The sequence below is a fragment of the Taudactylus pleione genome, unplaced genomic scaffold, assembly GCF_031769625.1.
Source record: "Taudactylus pleione unplaced genomic scaffold, aTauple2 ptg000080l, whole genome shotgun sequence".
In the NCBI taxonomy this organism is placed as follows: Eukaryota; Metazoa; Chordata; class Amphibia; order Anura; family Myobatrachidae; genus Taudactylus; species Taudactylus pleione.
The window spans coordinates 1,354,738-1,375,177 of record NW_028284482.1 but is presented as its reverse complement, the minus strand read 5'-3'; the positions used below and the strand labels follow the sequence as shown (position 1 = coordinate 1,375,177).

The following is a 20,440-nucleotide window of genomic DNA, read 5'->3' as shown; positions in this document are numbered from 1 at the left end:
CGGAAGTGGGGTCTTCCGGAGGTGGACCTGATGGAGTCTCAGCACAACTGCAAGGTCCTTCGATTTTGTGCAAGGTCCATGGAACCACTGGCCTTCGCAGTTAATACCATGACCGTCCCGTGGCGCTTTCGTCTTGCATATATCTTTTTCCCAGATTCCCATGTTACCTCGCGTACTCCGGCGAATCAGGGAGCAGCGGGTACCGTTGATCCTCTTGGCCCGAACTGGCCACGCAGGTCGTAGTACGTCGCCGTTCTCAAGCTGGCCACAGCAACCAGGTCTGCTCCTGCAGGGTCCGTTTTGGCACGAGGACCTTTCTCGATTGGCTTGTGAGACCGAGATTTGAAGGCTAAAGGGTTTTCTCCTTCGGTTGTCCGTACTATGTTGACGGCTCAGAAACAGGTTTTGTTGCGCAATTATCACAGGGTCTGGAAGATCTACATCTTGTGGTGTGAACGACGCAAGGCTCACACTTCTCGGTCTCACCTTCCGCGGCTTTTAGCTTTCCTTCAGGGAGGTTTAGGAGCCGGTTTGTGGCTATGCTCCATGAAGGTACAGATTTCCTCTCTATGTATTTTCTGCGGCGTCTGGCCCTTCTGCCATATGTTCGGATTTTTTTGCAAGGGGTTGCTTCCGTGGGATCTTACCTTGGTCCTCTCCGCTCTTAAGCAGGCTCTCTTTGATCCTTTGGATTCCATGAACCTTAAATTTGTCACATGGAAATTGGTTTTCCTTATGGCCATTGCCTCAGCTCGGCAGGTCTTGAAGCTGGGGGCCTTGTCTTGCAGACTGCCGTTCCTCATATTACACGATGATCGGGCTGTTCTCCGCACAGTTCCTCCTTCATTACAACCGAAATTGGTTTGGCCTTTCCACTTGAACCAGGAAATTGTGTTTGCGCCACCGGAGACTGATCGGGACAATCTGGCTCTGTTGGAAGTCGTCCGGGCCCTGCGGATCTACTTGGACAGAACTTCTGCCCTCTGTCGGACGGATTCCGTACTGGTTCTCTGCGACGCCCAGAATGTGGCTGGCCGGCTACGAAGCAGACCATTGCACGTTGGATCCGCTCAGTCATCTCTCGAGCCTATTCGGCTGCGGGATGACTGGCACCTGCCAGAGTGTGTCGGCTCATTCTACTCGAGCGGTGGCAACTTCCTGGGCATTGCGTCATGGGGCCTAAACTGAACAGGTCTGCCACGCAGCTACCTGGTTCTATGTCCACACGGTCGCACGATTTTACAGGTTTCATGTTTTTACCTCTGGCGACGCCCACTTTGGGAGTACAGTTCTCCGGTCAGGCAGCCTGAGCGTTCCCTCCTCTGGGGGTGGCTTTTGAATGTCCCATGGTCCAGTGTCCCCCAGCCTTGATGAATGAGAAAAAAGGGGATTTTTGGTTACTTACCGGTGAATCCTTTTTTCTGAATCAGGCTGGGGGACACTGCGTTCCCTCCCTCACGCTCAGTCATGTTGCGTTGTTGCTTTGACCACGTTGGTCCCTGCGATTCCGTCATATTTTTTTTTTTTTTATTGTTATAAATGTTTCACGGAGTTACTGCTTTTGCTTACAAGGCACTTTTGAAGTTGTACTGCAGTCATGGGGTTGCAGAGGGGAGGAGCTTGGGTTAAAGTTACAGATTCAGTTAAGTGACAGCTCCTTACAGTCCCATCTACAACCCCATTGTCCACTGTCACCCAGCCTTGATGAATGAGAAAAGGATTCAGGGGTAAGTAACCAAAAAACACCTTTGTTTTAATCTACATAATTTGAGTGTATCTCTCAATCGTGAATCTTAACCAGCTAATATGGATTAGGTTACATATTTAAAATTAGATTTGTAGCACAATACAAAGTTTCAATACCTCTTACTCTAAAATCTGCTTTCTCTATTAATAAAATAACCTTTCATATTTCTAGGCTGAATATTATCATTTGCTGGCTGAGAAAATTTATAAGATACAGAAAGAATTGGAGGAAAAACGTCGCAATAGGAAGCATCCAGTCATGCCACCTGCATCAATGCACCAGGTCCCGGGTATGGCCCCAACGCAACAAGTCATGTCTACAAGTATGTTTTTCATTGTGTCCCTTCCTCAATACGACTGTTGCTTTATCTATTAACTCTAATGCTTTTCCTTTCTCAATCACAGTCCCTCCACTTAGATTGCCACCATATGTTTTATACAGCATTACCTTGGTTCTTGGGTAGCACACATTTGGTGTGGTTAGGCACTCATTGTAGCAGGAGACACACTATGGGGTAAATGTAATAGCCTGCAGTCTGCAGGCATCTGCGAGTTCCGTGCGCGACTGCCCGATGTTTTAAAGTAGCAGTAATTTAAAAGGCAACATAAACTTAATTTTGCCTTTTAAATGACTGCAACTTTAAAACATCGGGCAGTCTCAATCGGAACTTGCCTGTGTCTGCAGTACGCAGGCTATTACATTTACTCCTATGTCTACTTCTACAGAGGGAACTAAACCATGCCGAATGTTCAGCAAAGGCCTAGCAGTATGTGATTTCTTTGACACTGCTGCATTAGTGCAAATGTTGGGGTTTTGAGGGAGAAGAGCTCATTCACAGTACTATCATTCAGAAGGAAAGGGCATTATTAATTTTAGTGAAGGTGCTAAACCCTTTAATGTTTATGGTGTAAATAAGCCTTATTATAAACTAGGTCTAAATGGTGGCTTCAGGAGCCTTCCAGTGCATTTTTGTATAGAGCGCCTTCCTTATTTGGAAGCCTCCATGGCCTATTGTAGGATATAACCATTTTTGTATTCAATCCTGGAGCATGTGCTTAGAATATAAATTTGGGTCTCTAAATGTTTGAGTTGCGTGATGTGATTTGCGCTCCCTGAGGTGCTTTTAAAAGAGGTTTGTTTTCTTTTGCTGCCGGGAAACGGGTGACCCTTTTCAATATGTCACATTTACGCTAAAATGAGAGTATTTTAAAAATGCAGACGCATAATAGAAAACAGAAAAAAAGACCACAGGGCGCTAATCAGAGTAGATGTTTATTAATATCTGTAAATGTTGTTTATATATGTCTAGAGTCCCGCAGCTCCCAATGAGGAGCTGGACCTTATACAAATAGTACAGAACAAAAAACAATAATGGAAGCGCAGAGTCACTGGACATATAGCATATGATAAAATATAAATGTATTAATACATAAGGTAAATTATAAATGTAATAAATAATAACTATATATAAAATCAGAGCTTGGAAGAATGGTCAATAAAACAAAAAAAAAAAGATAATCATATGAACATAATAAATATACTTAATAAATATATATACAGGTTGAGTCTCCCATATCCAAAATGCTTGGGACCAGAGGTATTTTGGATAATGGAATATTCCGTATTTTGGAATAATTGCATATCATGTCACCAGTGCTGTATAGTTACCCACTAGATGATAAGGTCCACAATGTCCTGAATTAGCGATGGTCCCACACTGAGGTTGTCCAACGCAGATGACTGGACCAGATTGTTTGAAGTGGGTTATGTTGATGGTATAGTCCCAAATCAAAGGTTTCAGCCACAAAATAGATAGTGCCAATGCTGCCAATATTCCGGATGGTATTTGATACCAAATCCAAGTGTCCAGGGTCAGCTGATAATCACCTACACGTTTCACTGCTCTAGGCAGCTTTTTCACCTTGCTGCCAAGTTGGACTGCCTTTATCAAACAGTGCTTCAGGACTTACTGCCTTTCACCAATAGTTGTTTCAGGACTATATTTATAATAGTGCTCCAGGGTCTAACATCATTGCTGATTTTTATTGGTTATTCATTTATCTGTGTTTTAAGCAATTTTTAGTCAGTGTCATTTTTTCTATTGTCATTCAGCGCTGTTTACTTTCTGTTATTCCATATCTACTGTCTCCGTGCTGCAGCTGCTAGGAGAAACACCTCTTGTCAGCGCCCTCTATATTTATTTATAGACCCTTGCTTGCACACTGTTTTATATACACCTTATACACACAGCCTGCAGGTAATACAATATTTTCAATCATTTTGTGGCTCAAGCAAAGTTTGTGTACAGAAATGAAATTCATTTGTTTCATACACCTTATACACACAGCCTGAAGGTAATTTTATACAATATATTTAATTTGTGCCTTAAACAAAGTACAAAGTTTATGTATATTGAACCATCACCGATCAAAGGTTTCATTATCTCAGTCATGCCAAAATAATTACGTATTTCGGAATATTCCGTATTTCGGAATATTTGGATATGGGAGACTCAACCTGTAGTTGATATGACAATAATCAATAGAAATTTGCTACCCACTCCTGGTAGTGAGGTAGATAGCCTAAGGCTATAAGATATCCTAAATGGCAAGAAAGGAACCACATGTTACAGCCTTGAAGTAAATGTAGCTTCTTTTGAAACAATTGAGAAAATTATCAATTGTAACAGTTCTGGAATGTCTCTATTAGAGATCCTTATGCAACTTGAGGTAGATGTAACTTCTGTTATAGCAAATTTGAAAAATAGCAAAAATATATTGATAGATCTAAATTGTCTCTAGATAAAAAGTACTTAATTGAGGTCCCTCTAAGTAGCAGCCAATGATTGAATATTGGAAATAATCCAAAGGAATCCTTGTCGATATAAACACCTTATGTGCCACAATACACCGCAAATGCCCACCTTGGTACAACCCCTCCTGCCTGACCCGTCAAGACATTAGTAGGTCCTTTTATTCCATCTAAGTTGTGGGGTGGGGCCCCCATCTAACGGACTTGTTTTTCCAGCACATCCCACAGTTGGTCGTTCGGATTGAGATCTGGGGAGTTTGGAGGCCAAGTCAATACTTTGAACTCTGTCATGTTCCTAAAGCCTTCCCTGAACTATTTTTGCAGTGTGGCATGCTGCGATGCACTGTTTTCACCTTTCTAGCATAGCAAGCATCAACGTTTTCTGCTGTGATCGAACCAGACAGGCTAGCTACGCTCATCAGTGAGCCTCATGTCTCCTTTAGAATGTAAGCTCCTATGAGCAGGGCCCTCTACCCTCTTGTGCTTCTCCTTACTCTACCTTCATCTACTTCTTACTCTCTACCAGGGCACGTAACACTTGGTTGCTTGTCGCGAATGTAGCAATGTACCTTATCCTTGTCCTGTATTGTATTGTACTGTTCTGTTCTGTAAGTCACTGTAAATTAACCTATTTGTTTATGTACTTTGTAAGGCGCTGCGGAACACTTGTGGCGCCATATAAATAAACGATGATAATAATAATAATGTCTGTCCTTGGAATACACTTGGTAGGTACTAACCAATGGATACCGGGAACAAGACCAGCCGTTTTGGAGACTCTCTCGCCCAATTTAGTCTAGCCATCACAATTTTGGCCCTTGTCACTCAGATCCTTAAGTTTTCCCATTTTTTCCAGCACATGAACTTCAAGAACTTACTGTTCATTTGCAGCCTAATAGATCCCACCTCTAGACAGTTTTCATTGTAACGAGGTAATCAATGATATTCACGTCACCTGTCAGTCGTTTTAATGTTATGGCTGATGTATTTTCCGCAGAGCTTTACCGAGATTATTTGGTCAGTCACATCAGTCCCTGCATCTGTGGAACTGACGGTCTATATTTCTTACCACATGAACATACATACACTAGGGATAAAATTGTTATTTCAGAATCCATCTAACCTACCAGTATGTTTTTGGATTGTGGGAGGAAACCAGAACACTGAGAAAAACCAAGCAAATATAGGGAGAACATACAAATTCTATACAGGGCCTTGGTGAGAATTGAATCCAGGACATCAGTTCTGTGATGCAGTAGTGCTAAGCACTAAAGTTGGCTACACATAGATTAGCTTTCCAACCAGCCAACTAGTTGGCTGGTTGGAATGAAAATCTGATATTTGGGAGCAAATGACAATAAGCTGGAAAATGGTCACTCAGACATATTTATTAAATCAAACTGATTTAACAAATAACTTGTCTGAATGACCTCATTCATTGGTTTTTCGGCATTTGGGAGCAAAATCAGCAAATGTCCAACTGTCATTTGATCCAATACATTAACTAATTGGCTGGTTGCAAGATAATCTTTTAGATGTGTGGCCATCAGTCCTGCCAAGGCAGGACTGTCCCTTTACATTCAGAAACACTTCCCCCGTATGGTTGCCAGGAGTCCCATAAAGATGAACGATTCTGACGGAATAAGTATGAAATACCGGCAGTCGGGATCCTGGTGGTCAGAATCCCGACGCCGGGATCCCGACAGGGCTCCCCCTCTCCCTACCCTAACCTTCCCTCTTTGGTGCCTAACCCTAACCTCCCCCTTAGTGCCTGAACCTAACCTCCCCCTCCTGCACCCTAAACCTAATTCTCCCCCCTTAGTGCCGAAAACCCCCAACCACTGCCCACCCACATCCCGTTACCTGTGGCCTTCGGGATTCTGGCGCCGGTAATGTAAGCGTCGGCATCCTGACCGCCGAGATGCCGAACGCACACCATTCTGACGTGTATAGATTGCTTGCACTAGCAATATTGGTAGACTACATTTTGGATGTGTCGTATTGGGAAACACTTTTCTTGAGCAGACACTCTTATCTCCCAGGGAAATGGTTTCTCCATCCGGAGGTGTCTAATTACAGAGATGTGGTCTGCCATATATTAATCTGATTTGCGGTCCAGTACATCATCAGAGATCAATTAGCAACCTTAGTAGTTGACATGACGGTTCCTTGGAGCTTCAGGGTTTATCTCTCAATGCCAATGCGCCCTCAAAAAGACAGTGTGAGAGGATCCTTTTGGCCCAAGATATGCTGAAAAGATCTGTCACATGGTCCTTTTCTTCATCAGGATTGTCATTAAATGACTTTAACGCTGTTGAAGCTGAGATCTTAAGCACCAAGAGATTGCCTGAAGGTGGTTTTCAAGGATATGTTAAAAGGTCAAAATCTGTTACTCCACAAAAACCTATGACTCTATCAAAGATTTGTGGTTTGGTATGAACATCGGGGGATCCATTCTTTCTCTTTTAGGCTTGCGCATCTTTTTTTTCTTTCATTCAGACTGGAGTTGATAGTTACCTAAAGGTTCATGTTTTAGTGCTCACTGTGCATTTTCTGAAGACGTTGGCCATGATTCATGAGCTTCAGACCTTCGTGCAGACTGTTACATATCCTAGCTCCATATGTCCCTCGAGCAGTACCATGTTTTTTTCCATTTAACCCTCTAGTCTTCCTCTGTAGCCTGGCCCTGATATGGGTGTCCATTTAATAAATGTTACAACTGTAACATATACCATATCTATGTATTACGCAACTTAAAATTCTAAATTACTGATTGACATTTCACAGGTGCACCATACTACTTTCTATTCACCAGTGTCCGAGCTTACCCTCCTCTAAAGGCATCTTTGCAATGTCCCCATGGTAGCCGTGTCTCCCAGAATGGATGAAGGCGAAATGAGGACTTATGTGGAGATGCTTATGTGGAATCTATCTCCAATATAAAATAAAACCCTTAAGACCATTGTTTAGTTCTTTTGCTTGTCTGGAATGTTTATTTGATTTTCCTTTTAATACAAAGGTTTTCAAAATTGGTCCTCGAGGCACCCTAACAGTTCAAGTTTTAAGTATATCCATGCTTGAGCACAGATGAGAGTGCCTCAGTCAATTTGATTAACCCTCTGTGATCAACCATGAATAGCCATAAAAACCGGATTGTTGGGGATATTTGTGAATGGGCGATATGGGGGTTTAGTGGTATCAGTGCGCGTTATGTGCGCTGATACCGCGTCTCCCCCATGTATTTAATGTGGGGTTGAGTGGTAATTTACAGGGTTGCTATGCTCCCCTGTCATTATCGGCGCTATCTACATGATTGCCCATCATGTTGGAGCGCTATGTATGAACGGTCAGTGGCACTGACCGTCCTGACAGCTGCAGCTATCCATTTGGACAGCTGCAGCGGTCTTTGCCCTAACTCGGGTGGTCAACCAGTCAAAGACAAAGAGCCAAAAAAATATCTGTAGGTATGTCAGAGCCGAGGTCATGCCCACACGAAGGCGCACGTGCAAAAAGGATCTGCGACTGCATCCTCCTCGTGTCGTGGCTGAAGGTTCAGTCACAAGTTGAGCTCCGCCTCCTGTTTTCAGTGTGACATCACCACATCGCCCATACGTGCCTCCGGAGCGAAGCAGTGTGTTGCAACAAAGGACGAGCCTCCTATGAACAGCTGCGCGCCTAACGGAGGAGGCAGTCGGGGGAGCCGCATCAGAACACCAGTAGAGCCACAGATTGGCACTGTCCCTGGCTGCAGCAGCTGCTGGGCTTTAGGCTGTATATGAGATCACAATGCTTGCGAGGTCTCGCGCATGCCCGGTGAAGCCAGTCGTGCTCTGGCACGGATTGCTGAAAGGAGGAGTTTTCACTCCGGCTGAGGAGATATTCTTACATCTCGTCTGTACTGCTTCCTCCTTCACCTCGGTAAAGAGGCGAAGCAGGAAGAGTTTTTATAGTGGCACAATGCATGCCGTTATAATCACCCACAGAGTTCGGAAACTACTGCTTTACCCTATACTTTGGGGCTTTGCTAGTATATGAACTGGAGACAGAGGGGCGTTGCTTCAATCTTTAAGAAAAGCTAACTTTTAAGTACTCATCTCCTGGTCAGTCTACACATCCCCATGGTAGGAGTGCCCCCATGATTTAACTTGTGTGAATAATCTTTTTTTAGTTTAAATTGACTGTACAAATACTGACGATTGTTAGTAACTTTGTAGTTATTAGGCTTGTTATTTGCATATGTGGAGTATAAAGTTACTTTATTGCTATTTGCAGCTTTGAATGTATTTTACTTTTAATTCACAAATTGTTTCTCTTCTGTTCATATTTTGTGAAGATGGTCCTATCCCAGATCCCAATATGATGCGAGCTAATATTCCAAACCAGATGATGAATCCAATGTCAAGCCAACAACAAGGTAAGAGTCTTACACTCAGACCTGGGTTTTGGTAGTTGTGATGACTGTGAAGTCTATTTTTGGTCCTGTAATTAGACATGGATCTATATTATTTTCTTTAATAAAATGTCTTGTGGTTACAGGAATAAATCAATTTGGGCAGGTTGGTATGCCCATGCAATCAATGGTACAAAGGCAACAGGCACCTCTACCACAACATCCTAGCCAGACTGGACCCATGAATCAGGTCAGTGCTTAATCCAATCAGTACAGTCATAGAATTTATATTGATTGATCCTCTAATTTTTCCCAAACTAGCTATATGTTTGAGGAAAGATAATGCTAATTGGAGCGTGGGATAAGTAGAACAGCTATTTCACGTGTGTATATGTATGTATATATGTGTGTGTGTGTGTGTGTATATATATATATATATATATGTATGTATGTGTATGTATATATATATATATATATATATATATATATACATACATATATATATATATATATATATATATATATATATATATATATATACATATGTATGTGTGTGTGTGTATGTATATATATATATATATATATATATATATATATATATATATATATATAATATATAAATGAGTAGATGAAGACTACAGGTGCTTATACACTGCATGATATACTTGCCGATTCGACGGATCGGCATGATATAGGTGCGGTCCGCGGGGGCAGTGACAGCACATTCCTTCTGCTGACTGATCGGCAGTCGCACTACATTGTGCAACGCACCCTGTATGGCCAGCATTAAACACTTTACTAAAGTATAAAATAAAAAAAACAACATTATCTGCTCACAAGTGTGCGCTCTCTGCTTTTTAACTGAATTAGCTTATGCCTTCTGGGGAAAGTGACTTCAGGAGGACCTGCACTGCATCTAAATTTACGCAATGAGGTCTTGTTACCTTATTTATTAAGCCACATTTGCGCGTGTGTATATAATTTGAGGTGTGCACTCAACTATTCTTTCATGTGCCAGAACAAATGGATGATAAATGTGCAAAAAGGAATGGCACTCTGGAAACAGTTTGAATGCATAAATTACTTGAGTTTTTGGTGCAAGAAAGAACAATGTTTTAGGTTTGCTCAGGATATAGCTTGATGAGATATATATATATATATATATATATATATATATATATATATATATATATATATATACATGCAAGACAAGGGTACTGTCTATGGCGCTACACCAAAAAATATCTGTGTATATGTCCTTTATATTGAAGTCTTCCAAAAATATGACAGGTGGCCGCCAATTTTCTCCTGAGAGACTGTTGCTGTATAGTCTCAAATGGTAGTAGAGTTGTAAAAAGGAGGTGAGAAAAGGCGCTCTAGTGTAGTATTTTAGAAATATCTGAATAATGAAGAGAAGTATTAAAAGTACCTTTATCGATTAATAAACAGGCACATCAGGGGTCTTTTTATGGAGCCAGCGTGTTACTCGTTCTCAATATGAATCCCAATATCGGGCAGATAACTTTATCAGAATTCCCCCGGAATTCTGAACAATAACTTTGGTTCTGCTCCTCCCCGTATATTCAATGGTGGAACATGCAGGTATATAGAAGGAATTGCGCTCTCAAAATGCCATATTTTTTTGAGATTTTATTGCGACATAATATACAAACAGAAAGACAATAAGGTTCTTACATTAAAAGTAGGTGGGTCTCTAGAGAGACAGTAGGCATGGGATAACCGCACAACACATAAGTCTGGCACTCGAATAATATAATGCAACTGTATGGGAGTGCCGCTCTGGTGCCTCCTGATGGAATGATGGATACAATTGGAAAATGAACAGCATCACTCCCAGAATTAATCAAAATGCTATATTTAAACCATAATCAAACAAACACAGGCTTACTCACCTTGACAAAGGGGCTTGTGTGCCCCGAAACGTCGGCCTGTGTTTGATTATGGTTTAAATATACCATTTTGATTACTGCTTAATTCTGGGAGTGCCGCTGTTCATTTTCCAATTGTCTATATTCTCCCTTTCTCCCTCCCTCTCCATCAACAATCGATTGTGGCAATTCTGCAATTTGCTATCGAAATCTGCAATGTATGGGCATCGCAGATTGCAACCATAAAGTGATTGGAATTGTTAAATCAGATTGTCCAACATGTTGGATTTCACAGATCGATTGGGGCTGTGTGTATGGACATGAACAGCAGATTTACTGACCGTTGCTAGTAAAAAGATGGGCCTTTCAAGATTGTTTGCTGCAATTGATCTGCAAATCACTGAAAAAGATCTGTAATGTATGGGTGCAGATTGCCCGATTTTAGGATTTCCCAATCTAGCAAATCTTCAGATTGTTCAATTGTGGTTTTCACATTGCTGATGTATGGGGGGCCTTTTGCCATGAAGCTCAAAATTGAGCTCAGGTGCATCCTGTTTCCACTGATTATCCTTGATGTTCCTTAAGCTTAATTGGAGTCCACCTGTGGTAAATTCAGTTGATTGGACATGATTTTGAAAGGCATACACCTGTCAATATAAGGTCCCACACTTGACAGTGCATGTCAGAGCACAAACCAAGCATGAAGTCCAAGGAATTGTCTGTAGACCTCTGAGACAGGATTGTCTCGAGGCACAAATCTGGGGAAGGGTACAGAAAAATATCTGCTGCTTTGAAGGACAGAATGAGCACCGTGGCCTCCATCATCTGTAAATGTAAGAAGTTCGGAACCACCAGGACTCTTACTAGAGTTGGCCGGCCGTCTAAACTGAATGATCGAGGGAGAAGGGCCCTAGTCAGGGAGGTGACCAAGAACCTGATGGTTACTCTGTCAGAGCTACAGCATTCCTCTGTGGAGAGAGGAGAACCTTCCAGAAGGACAACCATATCTGCAGCAATCCACCAGTCAGACCTGTATGGTAGAGTGGCCAGACGGAAGCCACTCCTTAGTAAAAAGCACATGGCAGCCCGCCTGGAGTTTGCCAAAATGCACCTGAAGGTGAATGTCAGGCGTTATGTTTGGAGGAAACCAGGCACTGCTCATCACCAGGCTAATACCATCCCTACAGTGAAGCATGGTGATGGCAGCATTATGAAGTGGGGACGTTATTCAGTGGCAGGACCTGGGAGGACTAGTCAGGATAGAGGGAAAGATGAATGCAGCAATGTACAGAGACATCCTGGATGAAAACCTGCTCCAGAGCTCTTTTGACCTCAGACTGGGGCGACTGTTCATCTATCAGCAGGACAACGACCCTAAGCACACAGCCAAGATATCAAAGGAGTGGCTTCAGGACACCTCTGTGAATGTCCTTGAGTGGCCCAGCCAGAGCCCAGACTTGAATCCAATTGAACATCTCTGGAGAGATCTGAAAATGGCTGTGCACCGAAGCTTCTCATCCAACCTGATGGAGCTTGAGAGGTGCTGCAAAGAGGAACGTGTGTGTATATTAGAGGGAGAAGGAGTTTTTGTTTTGTTTTTTTCCAAAAAAGATGCATCGATAAGCTCAAGACTTCATTCCCCATAACTAGTATTATTTTGTATATGTAAGTGAATGTATATATATTCTGTCATTGTCCTGGGACAGGAGGGTTAGCATTGCCCAAGGCTTGATTTTGGGTTGCAGAGGAGTTCTGCTTTTGTCTTTTTACTGTCAACCTGAGACTCTCTCTCAAGGCTTATGGCACCTATCCAGGTTCTGGAGCCAGTGCAGGGGTTGGCACTACCCTGGACAGACAAAGGCTTCTTTTCTTTGTGAGCTGTTCTACTATGGACTGGTTTGAGCCTTGCCTATATCCTTTGGGATGTAACGCAGGATGTTCGTTAAAACAGACTTTAGGGTAGCATTGTTTCTGCACTACGGGTGCTTAGATCTTCCTCCAGACCTAGGTTAACATAACTAGCTTGTCCTTTCTAAACCCTGGTTTGAGAGTTTTAACAGTTTGTTGGGGAAGGGAGTTTTGGTCAGTGTTCTGCAGTGACCGCAAAATATGCACTATAGCGCATACTTATGCGCCACAGGCATCAAGGGACTCAGGTTTTAAAATGAGCAGGATCTGTGCTGTGGGCGCCACAGCAGCTGGTCCATTAACATCCTCAGCGTTTCCCAACCAATCACTCCGGACAGCAGCATCTCATTTACCAATTACCACTAGAAACCTCCGTTCCTTTCCTCCTCACCCATCAGTGTGCCCCTCTGCACTCCAGGTTCTGCTTCGGGCATCCTCCTTGGCTGCAGCAGCAATGTCTGCTGTGCAAGGTCTCTCCAGCCTGCACTCCATCTCAACTCCAACCAGCTCTCTGCATGCAGAAGTCCGGGGAGGTACAAGAGGGAGTTGTAGGCGGACAACCGTTACCTAGCGGGGGTCTGCCAGCAGTACGTGGTCTACCTCCTGCATAGTAGATCAGATTTGGCAGTGGCAGGAACACTGCATGTCAGTCGCTCCTCTTCAGTCCAGAAATCTCGAGACTGAAGGTTTTTGCTACATGCTTCTTTAGGGACTGTAGCCTGATTTGCTGCATCTCTGTTTGAGTATTTCCAGGGGACTCGAGTTATGACATGATGGCCTTTGAATGTCCTTTCTATTGGGGCTTCTAAGAAGTCTTTCGGCCTGAGTGGCTGAAGAGTTGAGGTTGATTTCTGTTGTCTCAGTACAGAGCTCATCCAAGTGTGTGCTTCTGGAGTGGGAGTCTCAGGTACTTTAAAATTTACCTCTGACAAAGGAAGTATTGGAGGACTAAACAGACCAGGGCGTGTGTTTGCTAAGGTTTGGGTTTTCCTCTCCACTTCAGGCGGGAGTCCATGCCCTTACAACTGCATCCTGTCGTACAATAGGAGTCATGATTGCTAAGTGTGTATATCAACTGATGCTGTACGAGGACTAAATCCCATTAAGTGGTTTATCGTTTGGCGTACGTGCAGTTCTCGAGCCTTATGTTTTGGGACTCTAATGTGTCATTCTCAGGGAGAGTATTCTGAAATGGGCCAACAATTTTTAACAGGCTTGTCTTTACCCCCAGATAATTTGCTGATTCCTTAAGGTGTTCAACCAAAGGAATGGTGTTGCCCGTAAGGATTTGAGCAGAGATTGTCCACCAGCTGTTCTGCCCACTTTTCCACTGAATTATTTACCCAGACTGACACTAAAGTGGGTTTTGGTGAAATATACCTGCAGCCATGTAAATTGATCTAAAGGTAGACTCCAACTTCCTATCCGATCTGTCTCAGATCAAAGTTTGATCCAGGGACTGGTATAGTAGTCTCTTTGGTTAACCTGGTAACTGAGGGATATACTAAAGGAGGATACTCCGACTTAGACCTGTACCCAGGAGGTAATGGGTACAAGGAATATTACCACCTAGAGATCTGGGTATTTCCAGGCCACAGACAATTGTACATCTAGCTGAGGAAAGGAAGGAAAGGTTACCATTTGTTCTTATGCTTAAATAAGGACATCTCTTTGGACTTGGTCGTGTCTGAATCAGATCTTTTATACTTGGCGTACTGTCCTAGTTAAGGTTTCTCCACCCTGAATCATTCTCTGGCAGTGAGATTTTCAGGTCCGAGTCTTCCAAGGGGTTGTCTTCCTCGTGATGAACCCTCATAGTTTTGCAGCACTTGTAGGAAGTCACATTTCCTGGGATGTTCGCCTGGTTGATCAGCCTGATCCTTTGGCGGATGACTCTAGAATCCTTTCCAGCGAGGAAGACATCTGAACTAAGCTCCACTGCCTGAGGGGGATAACACTAAGGGCCGTATTCAATTAGCAGCGAAAACAGACGTTTTTTTCACCATAGGCGAAAACTGCAGTTTTTCAGCAAAAACGGCGATATATTCGCCATAAACTCGAGATAAGTTTTCTCCATCCCAGACCAGGCGGAAAAAAATGCAAAATCCCTATTATTGGCAAAAAATGTGTGGACTTTATTCAGAACCCTTTAAACACCCACCAACCCGCTCATCCCCCCCAAAACACACCCCCCCCCCCCTCTCTCTTTGTCGAAAAACGACCGTGCAATTTTGGGAAAAACAAATAAAAAACCTTGAAAAAGATGGATGCAAGTATATTTTCGTGTCGTAAAAACGCATTGTTAAAAAAATGCCTGCTGCGACCGCGTGCGATGTTCAAAATGCTTCACACATCCATTCCGCCCCGCGAAAAATCAGACCCAATACATTAAAACCATTTGCAACTGTTTTTTTTTTTTTTTTTACCGAGAAAAATGCGCGGTCGTTTTTCGCCAAAGTGCGCAATTTACAAAATATTTTTGGGATCATTATTAGGCGGGGCTGTCCAAAGGGTTCTGAAAGAAGTCCCCACATTATTAGCCAAAAAAAGAGATTTTGCATTTTTTTTTTCGTCTGGGATCGAGAAAACTTATCTCCAGTTTTTGGCGAATATATATCGCCGTTTTTTGCAGAAAAACGGATGTTTTCGCTGCTAATTGAATACGGCCTTATGTCTGACTAGGAACCGTCACCTCCGCAATAGTCTCCAGTTTTCTGCATTGCCGAAACAGGAGCTGTTGGGGAAGGCCTGATCTCTCTAAAGGCCTTCTAGTTGTTGTGACAATTCAGACGGGCCATCCCTCCTTTTAGACACAGATTAATCCATCACATTATTGAAATCCCAGATGAAAAGAACTCCAAAGGAATTTACCAGCTTTGGCAAGGACAGCAGAACCAAAGGAAGGGGGAATATTTATTGCCATTAGAATAATTGTACCTGCAAGAAAAAAAAAATCGGCCCTGCGGACCCACCTGTACCCTATGACAGACCATATATTTGGATTTCTGTATTAACACTCAAACCACGCTCGAGCTAGAGTGAATGGTGGAGTGAAACGCCCATCCCACTTCTTTAAAGAGAGAACACGACTACTCACCAAGTGTGTTTCTAGCAAGCAAACTATCCCTGGAGACTGCGCTGTTGTAAAACTAATGAATGCTTGATCCTATTGTTCAGGTTCCTTACATTCCATGACACAATTTTCAGCATAGTGGAGGGAAAATCCGAGAGGCATACAAATATAGCCTCCAGCACCTCATCCCATGCACATCCAAGGGAGTGTACACCTCTAAGCACTCCACCAGCCTCAACACAGAAAACATATATGCTCGCAATATAAAAGAAATAAAAAAATAAAAAAACATAGAAAACAGCACAGCAAGAACCCCCCACTTTGCATACCCACTCCAACACAGGTACGCCTAGACCCTAATATGAATATAACAAACATTTTAAACTAAACTATTGAAGTATTAGGGCGACTACACCTATAAACCTTGAGGACATGGTGTCCCCAGCCTAGGTGAAATATAGCCTCTAAAGGGACTCCTTGAGTCACAGTAACAGTCAAACCAGAGCTTCAAATATAGAAACACATATATATTATAATGAATAGGGCCCCGGGGGAACCCCTAAAGATATATGAACAACCGTATCCTAAAATGCTGGGGAGCTGGTAGAATACACAGAATAAGGACATTCAGAGAAACAGCATTTCTAGCATGTTATAGGTTTAAAGGAATCCAACCAACAATAAAATACTCAAGTGGTCCATCAGGGTGGAATAGTGAAGTTCAGTGCCTGCAAGTCAAGCCATGTCGCAGCTTCATATGGAGATGTGCAGTGGGTGCGCGACTTCCAGCCACCACTCGCAGCTGAGATGGAACAACCTGAACTAGGGCAGTTGAGCATCCTGTAGAAGTCGTTTCACTTAAAGGAATTGGGAACAGGCTTTTTGGACTTCAGTAGAATAGTCCTGGAAAACGGCAACTCCTCTGCCCATTTTACTCCAAAGGACACTTGGTTCTGATCAACTGAAGAATAGCATTGCGGTCCTTGTAATGCAGAACTTTTGCAATAAATGTGCGAGGAGATGCTCCAGGTGGAAGAGGACGAGTGGGGATACGATGGTCATGCTCAATAGTAAACTGGGCTGGAGGATTCTTTTCCAAACAGTCAACATCCACGATTCCAGAGTCCGTACCCTCTGCTGACAAGCCACCATCTGAGCCTCTAGAGGACAGCCTCCAAGGTACAGGGGTACTGTTATCCTCAATACAGCTCTCACCATCCTCTATCTGGGAGAAGTAAGTTAGCAACAGTTCTAGATCCATAACTGCATGTACACAAATCAGTGATTCTCAGTTTCCCCAATCCGGTCTCATTTTCTACATATCCTTGTGAATGAGGGAGATATCAACGAGCACCTCTGACACCAGGTCCGCCAGCCCTCTTCTCAGTCAGTCAAGGAAAAAACAAATGGATCACAACTTGCTAGTCAATAGCAGCCGGAAAGGGGTTGTCAGCCCCAGTATAAACTAATAGCAATAGTTAAGGAGAGAACTGGCGCTGCATGCAGTGAATTCAATAAATTATTGGACCAATAAGTTATAAAAAGAGAGCAAATACACTAAAATAATGGCATGCAATATCTGCTCACTTGTCGCCATGTCAGTAGAGGGTGATGCAGAATAAAGTATAGGAGTGTCCCGCACCACAGCAGAAATTAGAACTGGAACAACTTGTGCAAATCTTTCAAGCCTAGCTACAGCCGATCGCTGTGACTTCTGAACCATAGGGTAAATAGAAGAGTGAAAGCAGATACAGAACCAATAATCAGGATTCAAAGCCACCACCAGCAGCAGAGTATCATAGGACAGGTATCCGCAGTAGCTTGCAGCTGGGGATCGTAGGGTTGCCTGTGGCTTTGGAGACCAGGGAGTATAACACTGCAGCTTCTTTTTTTAACTTGTTTAAGAGATCCAATACTTGGACTATATCCATAAGAAATGAAACACATTGGGGGAGATTCAATTTGTGTTTTTTGGATGTCTTTAAGTCAGGAGTGGGGAACCTTTTTTTCTGCCGAGGGCCATTTTGATATATATAACATTATTCGCTGGCCGGGTGCAGGCCACTCCCCCTCCGTGTGACGCCACATGGGGGCAGTGATTACAGCAATACCCAGAGCATCCTGAGGATGCTCGGGGGAGCTGTAAGGGCAGCAGTGTGACCGTCTGGAGTGTCCTAAGGAAGCTCCTGGCGGCACTGCTGCATAGATTCTGGCTGCAGGGTGCCATTCTAGGCACCCTGCTAGCCAGATCAGGCTAGCAGAAAAAAGCTCAGAGGGCCAGACCAAATCATTCCAAGGGCCTTATATGGCCCCCGGACAGGAGGTTCCTCATCTCTGCTTTAAGTAATGGGCATCTATCAGAGCAATTCAATTGTTTGTCTGATAGATGCCCATTAGCTGCGGTAGACACATATTTTTTTTTTCTTTCTTGCAGCCTGAGATGCGAGAAAAAATGTGAGCAAAGTCCGTTTGGGCATCCAAACTAGGATTTTAAACGACCAAACCCGGAGTTTAGTCGGGTTTAGCTGTTTTGAACGTCTAAGCAAGTTTAGACGTTCAAAACAGCTAAACCCGACTAAACTCCTGGTTTGGACGTTTAAGGGTGCTTCTGGGCGCATTAAACACTAACGGGCATCTATCGGAGTAACAATTGAATTGCTTTGATAGACGTCCATTAGATAAAATTCCCCCCATTATGCCTTATTCACAACAACAAAAAGTACTACTGACTACTGAGACTTATAGGAGCCAATTCAGTTGTTTTGTGAGCGGCGATAATTAATGGGCGTCCAGTTTTGCGATTTAATTGTTCTCTGTACCCATTAATTATAACAGTCATAGCACTCTATTAGACAAGTTATATCCATGTAAAACATCTAAAACGCATCTGGTTAGGGCAGTTTGGGCACCCTAACCATGTGTTTATCGCACATTTTTGCTCAGATCCTTAGGAGGGTGCATGCAGAAATGTCGGCGGCTATCGTGCCCGAACAGAGCAACAATTGAATTGCTCTGTCGGACGCCCAAAACAAATAACCGCCCGAAAAACAATTGAAAGCCCCCATGGATCACAAATTTTTATTTTTATTAACTTCTTACTCTTCTAATATTCCTTCAGTAATAAGATGCTTAGATTAGTATCCTGATGTCTTGATTTTACATTATGTTGCACATTCTGTCCTTTTTGTAGTTGGCATTTCCTTCACGTATGCAGCAACCTGCAACCATGTCTCAATCTGTACAGAATCAATTCATGTCCCAAAGCCCGTTCCAGGCTTCGTCTCCTGTGATGAATACTGGTGGAATGAATACAAGTAGTATGAATGCTTCTGCCATGTCCATACCCCAGTCTGCTGGTCAGAATCCTACTTCACAGGTAAGAGGCATTCTATTTATTTCTCCTACTTTTAGTAGGCGACACTGGGGTGTTGGCATTCTGTTTTCCTGAAAAGGTTATCTTGTTTCAAAATGTAACCGTGTTTGCCATTTTTTTTAGGCTCAGATGCCAAATTCTACTCATCCCGTGAGCTCTACTGCCATGCCTACAGGGTCGTCTGGGAATCAACTTCATTGTTCAAGTCACGTTCAGCCCCCTATTCACCGTAACTCACCATCCCCTGCTCCTAGCCGCACACCAACACCTCACCACACACCTCCAGGTCTGGCAGTGCAGCAAGCATCATTACCTGCTGAGCCTATGCTGTCAACAGCAGCTTCCTTGCCTCAAATGCCATTACAGCACAGAGAGAGCCCCACTCCCCCTCACGCACCTCCGTCATTGCCAGTTCCTGCATCTGTTGACCAGTCTATTCCTACACCACCACAGCAGCTACCACAACAGCAATTGTCAAGGCCTCCCTCACAACCAAGTTTGTCGACACCAGTTTCAACCCCAACTGCTCCACCGCCAGTACAGCTTCATCCAAGCACTCCGGTAAGTCCACAGTTTTTATATTCTAAACTAAAAAGAAATACCACACTTAGAGGCAATTATGCTTGCTATTACTTGTAAAGATACTGCACCTCTATTACCTACAGGGCACCAGTCACGGGAGGATCTGACTTACATTCACAACATTTGCATAGTGCCCTTAATTCATCTATATTTGTAAGCTTAGTGGTAGCTTGCTATAGACATTATTTTGCAAGGCCACTGCAATCTAGCTTTTTTTTTTTTTTTTTTTTTGACATGTCCCCAGTGGCTGAATAATGAAAAGGGATTTTCGTGCGTTTATCCTTGGCATAAATTGGTTTCTTAAAGTTAGTTAGTGTCCTATGTTAAATTTAGCTTACCATTGAGCAAATCACAGAAAAAAGAAAATTACCCCCCAGCACACTGCAGATAAATCAAAAATACTTGAATCCTACATGATAATAGAAATTCAGAGTTATTGGTTTACATACATTTGCAAATATATGAATAAGCGCTGGGCCGACGTCAAGGCTCCTCTATACCAGCGTCCCTAACATTAAGGGGTTCACGTCCGAGAAGCATGTAGGATTCAAGTATTTTTGATTTCTACTTCAGGGTCCATAGGGGGTCCACAGGGTTGACCTTGGGGTATAGCTGGATCTGGATCCACGGGCACCACGCAGTTAAAGCTTTGCTGCTCCCAGGATGC

General features: G+C 43.1%; 1 protein-coding gene across 4 annotated transcripts in view; it reads left to right on the top strand.

The window, feature by feature from the left end:
• EP300 (EP300 lysine acetyltransferase) overlaps positions 1 to 20,440 on the top strand; it is a 147,925-nt gene that overhangs the window by 52,652 nt on the left and 74,833 nt on the right. For all 4 annotated transcript variants that reach the window (XM_088468008.1, XM_088468006.1, XM_088468007.1 and 1 more), the window contains exons 10-14: positions 1,919 to 2,069; positions 8,892 to 8,972; positions 9,095 to 9,198; positions 19,009 to 19,194; positions 19,315 to 19,752. In XM_088468008.1, the coding sequence (XP_088324134.1) occupies positions 1,919 to 2,069; positions 8,892 to 8,972; positions 9,095 to 9,198; positions 19,009 to 19,194; positions 19,315 to 19,752 (960 nt within the window). The remainder of the gene's footprint in view (positions 1 to 1,918; positions 2,070 to 8,891; positions 8,973 to 9,094; positions 9,199 to 19,008; positions 19,195 to 19,314; positions 19,753 to 20,440) is intronic.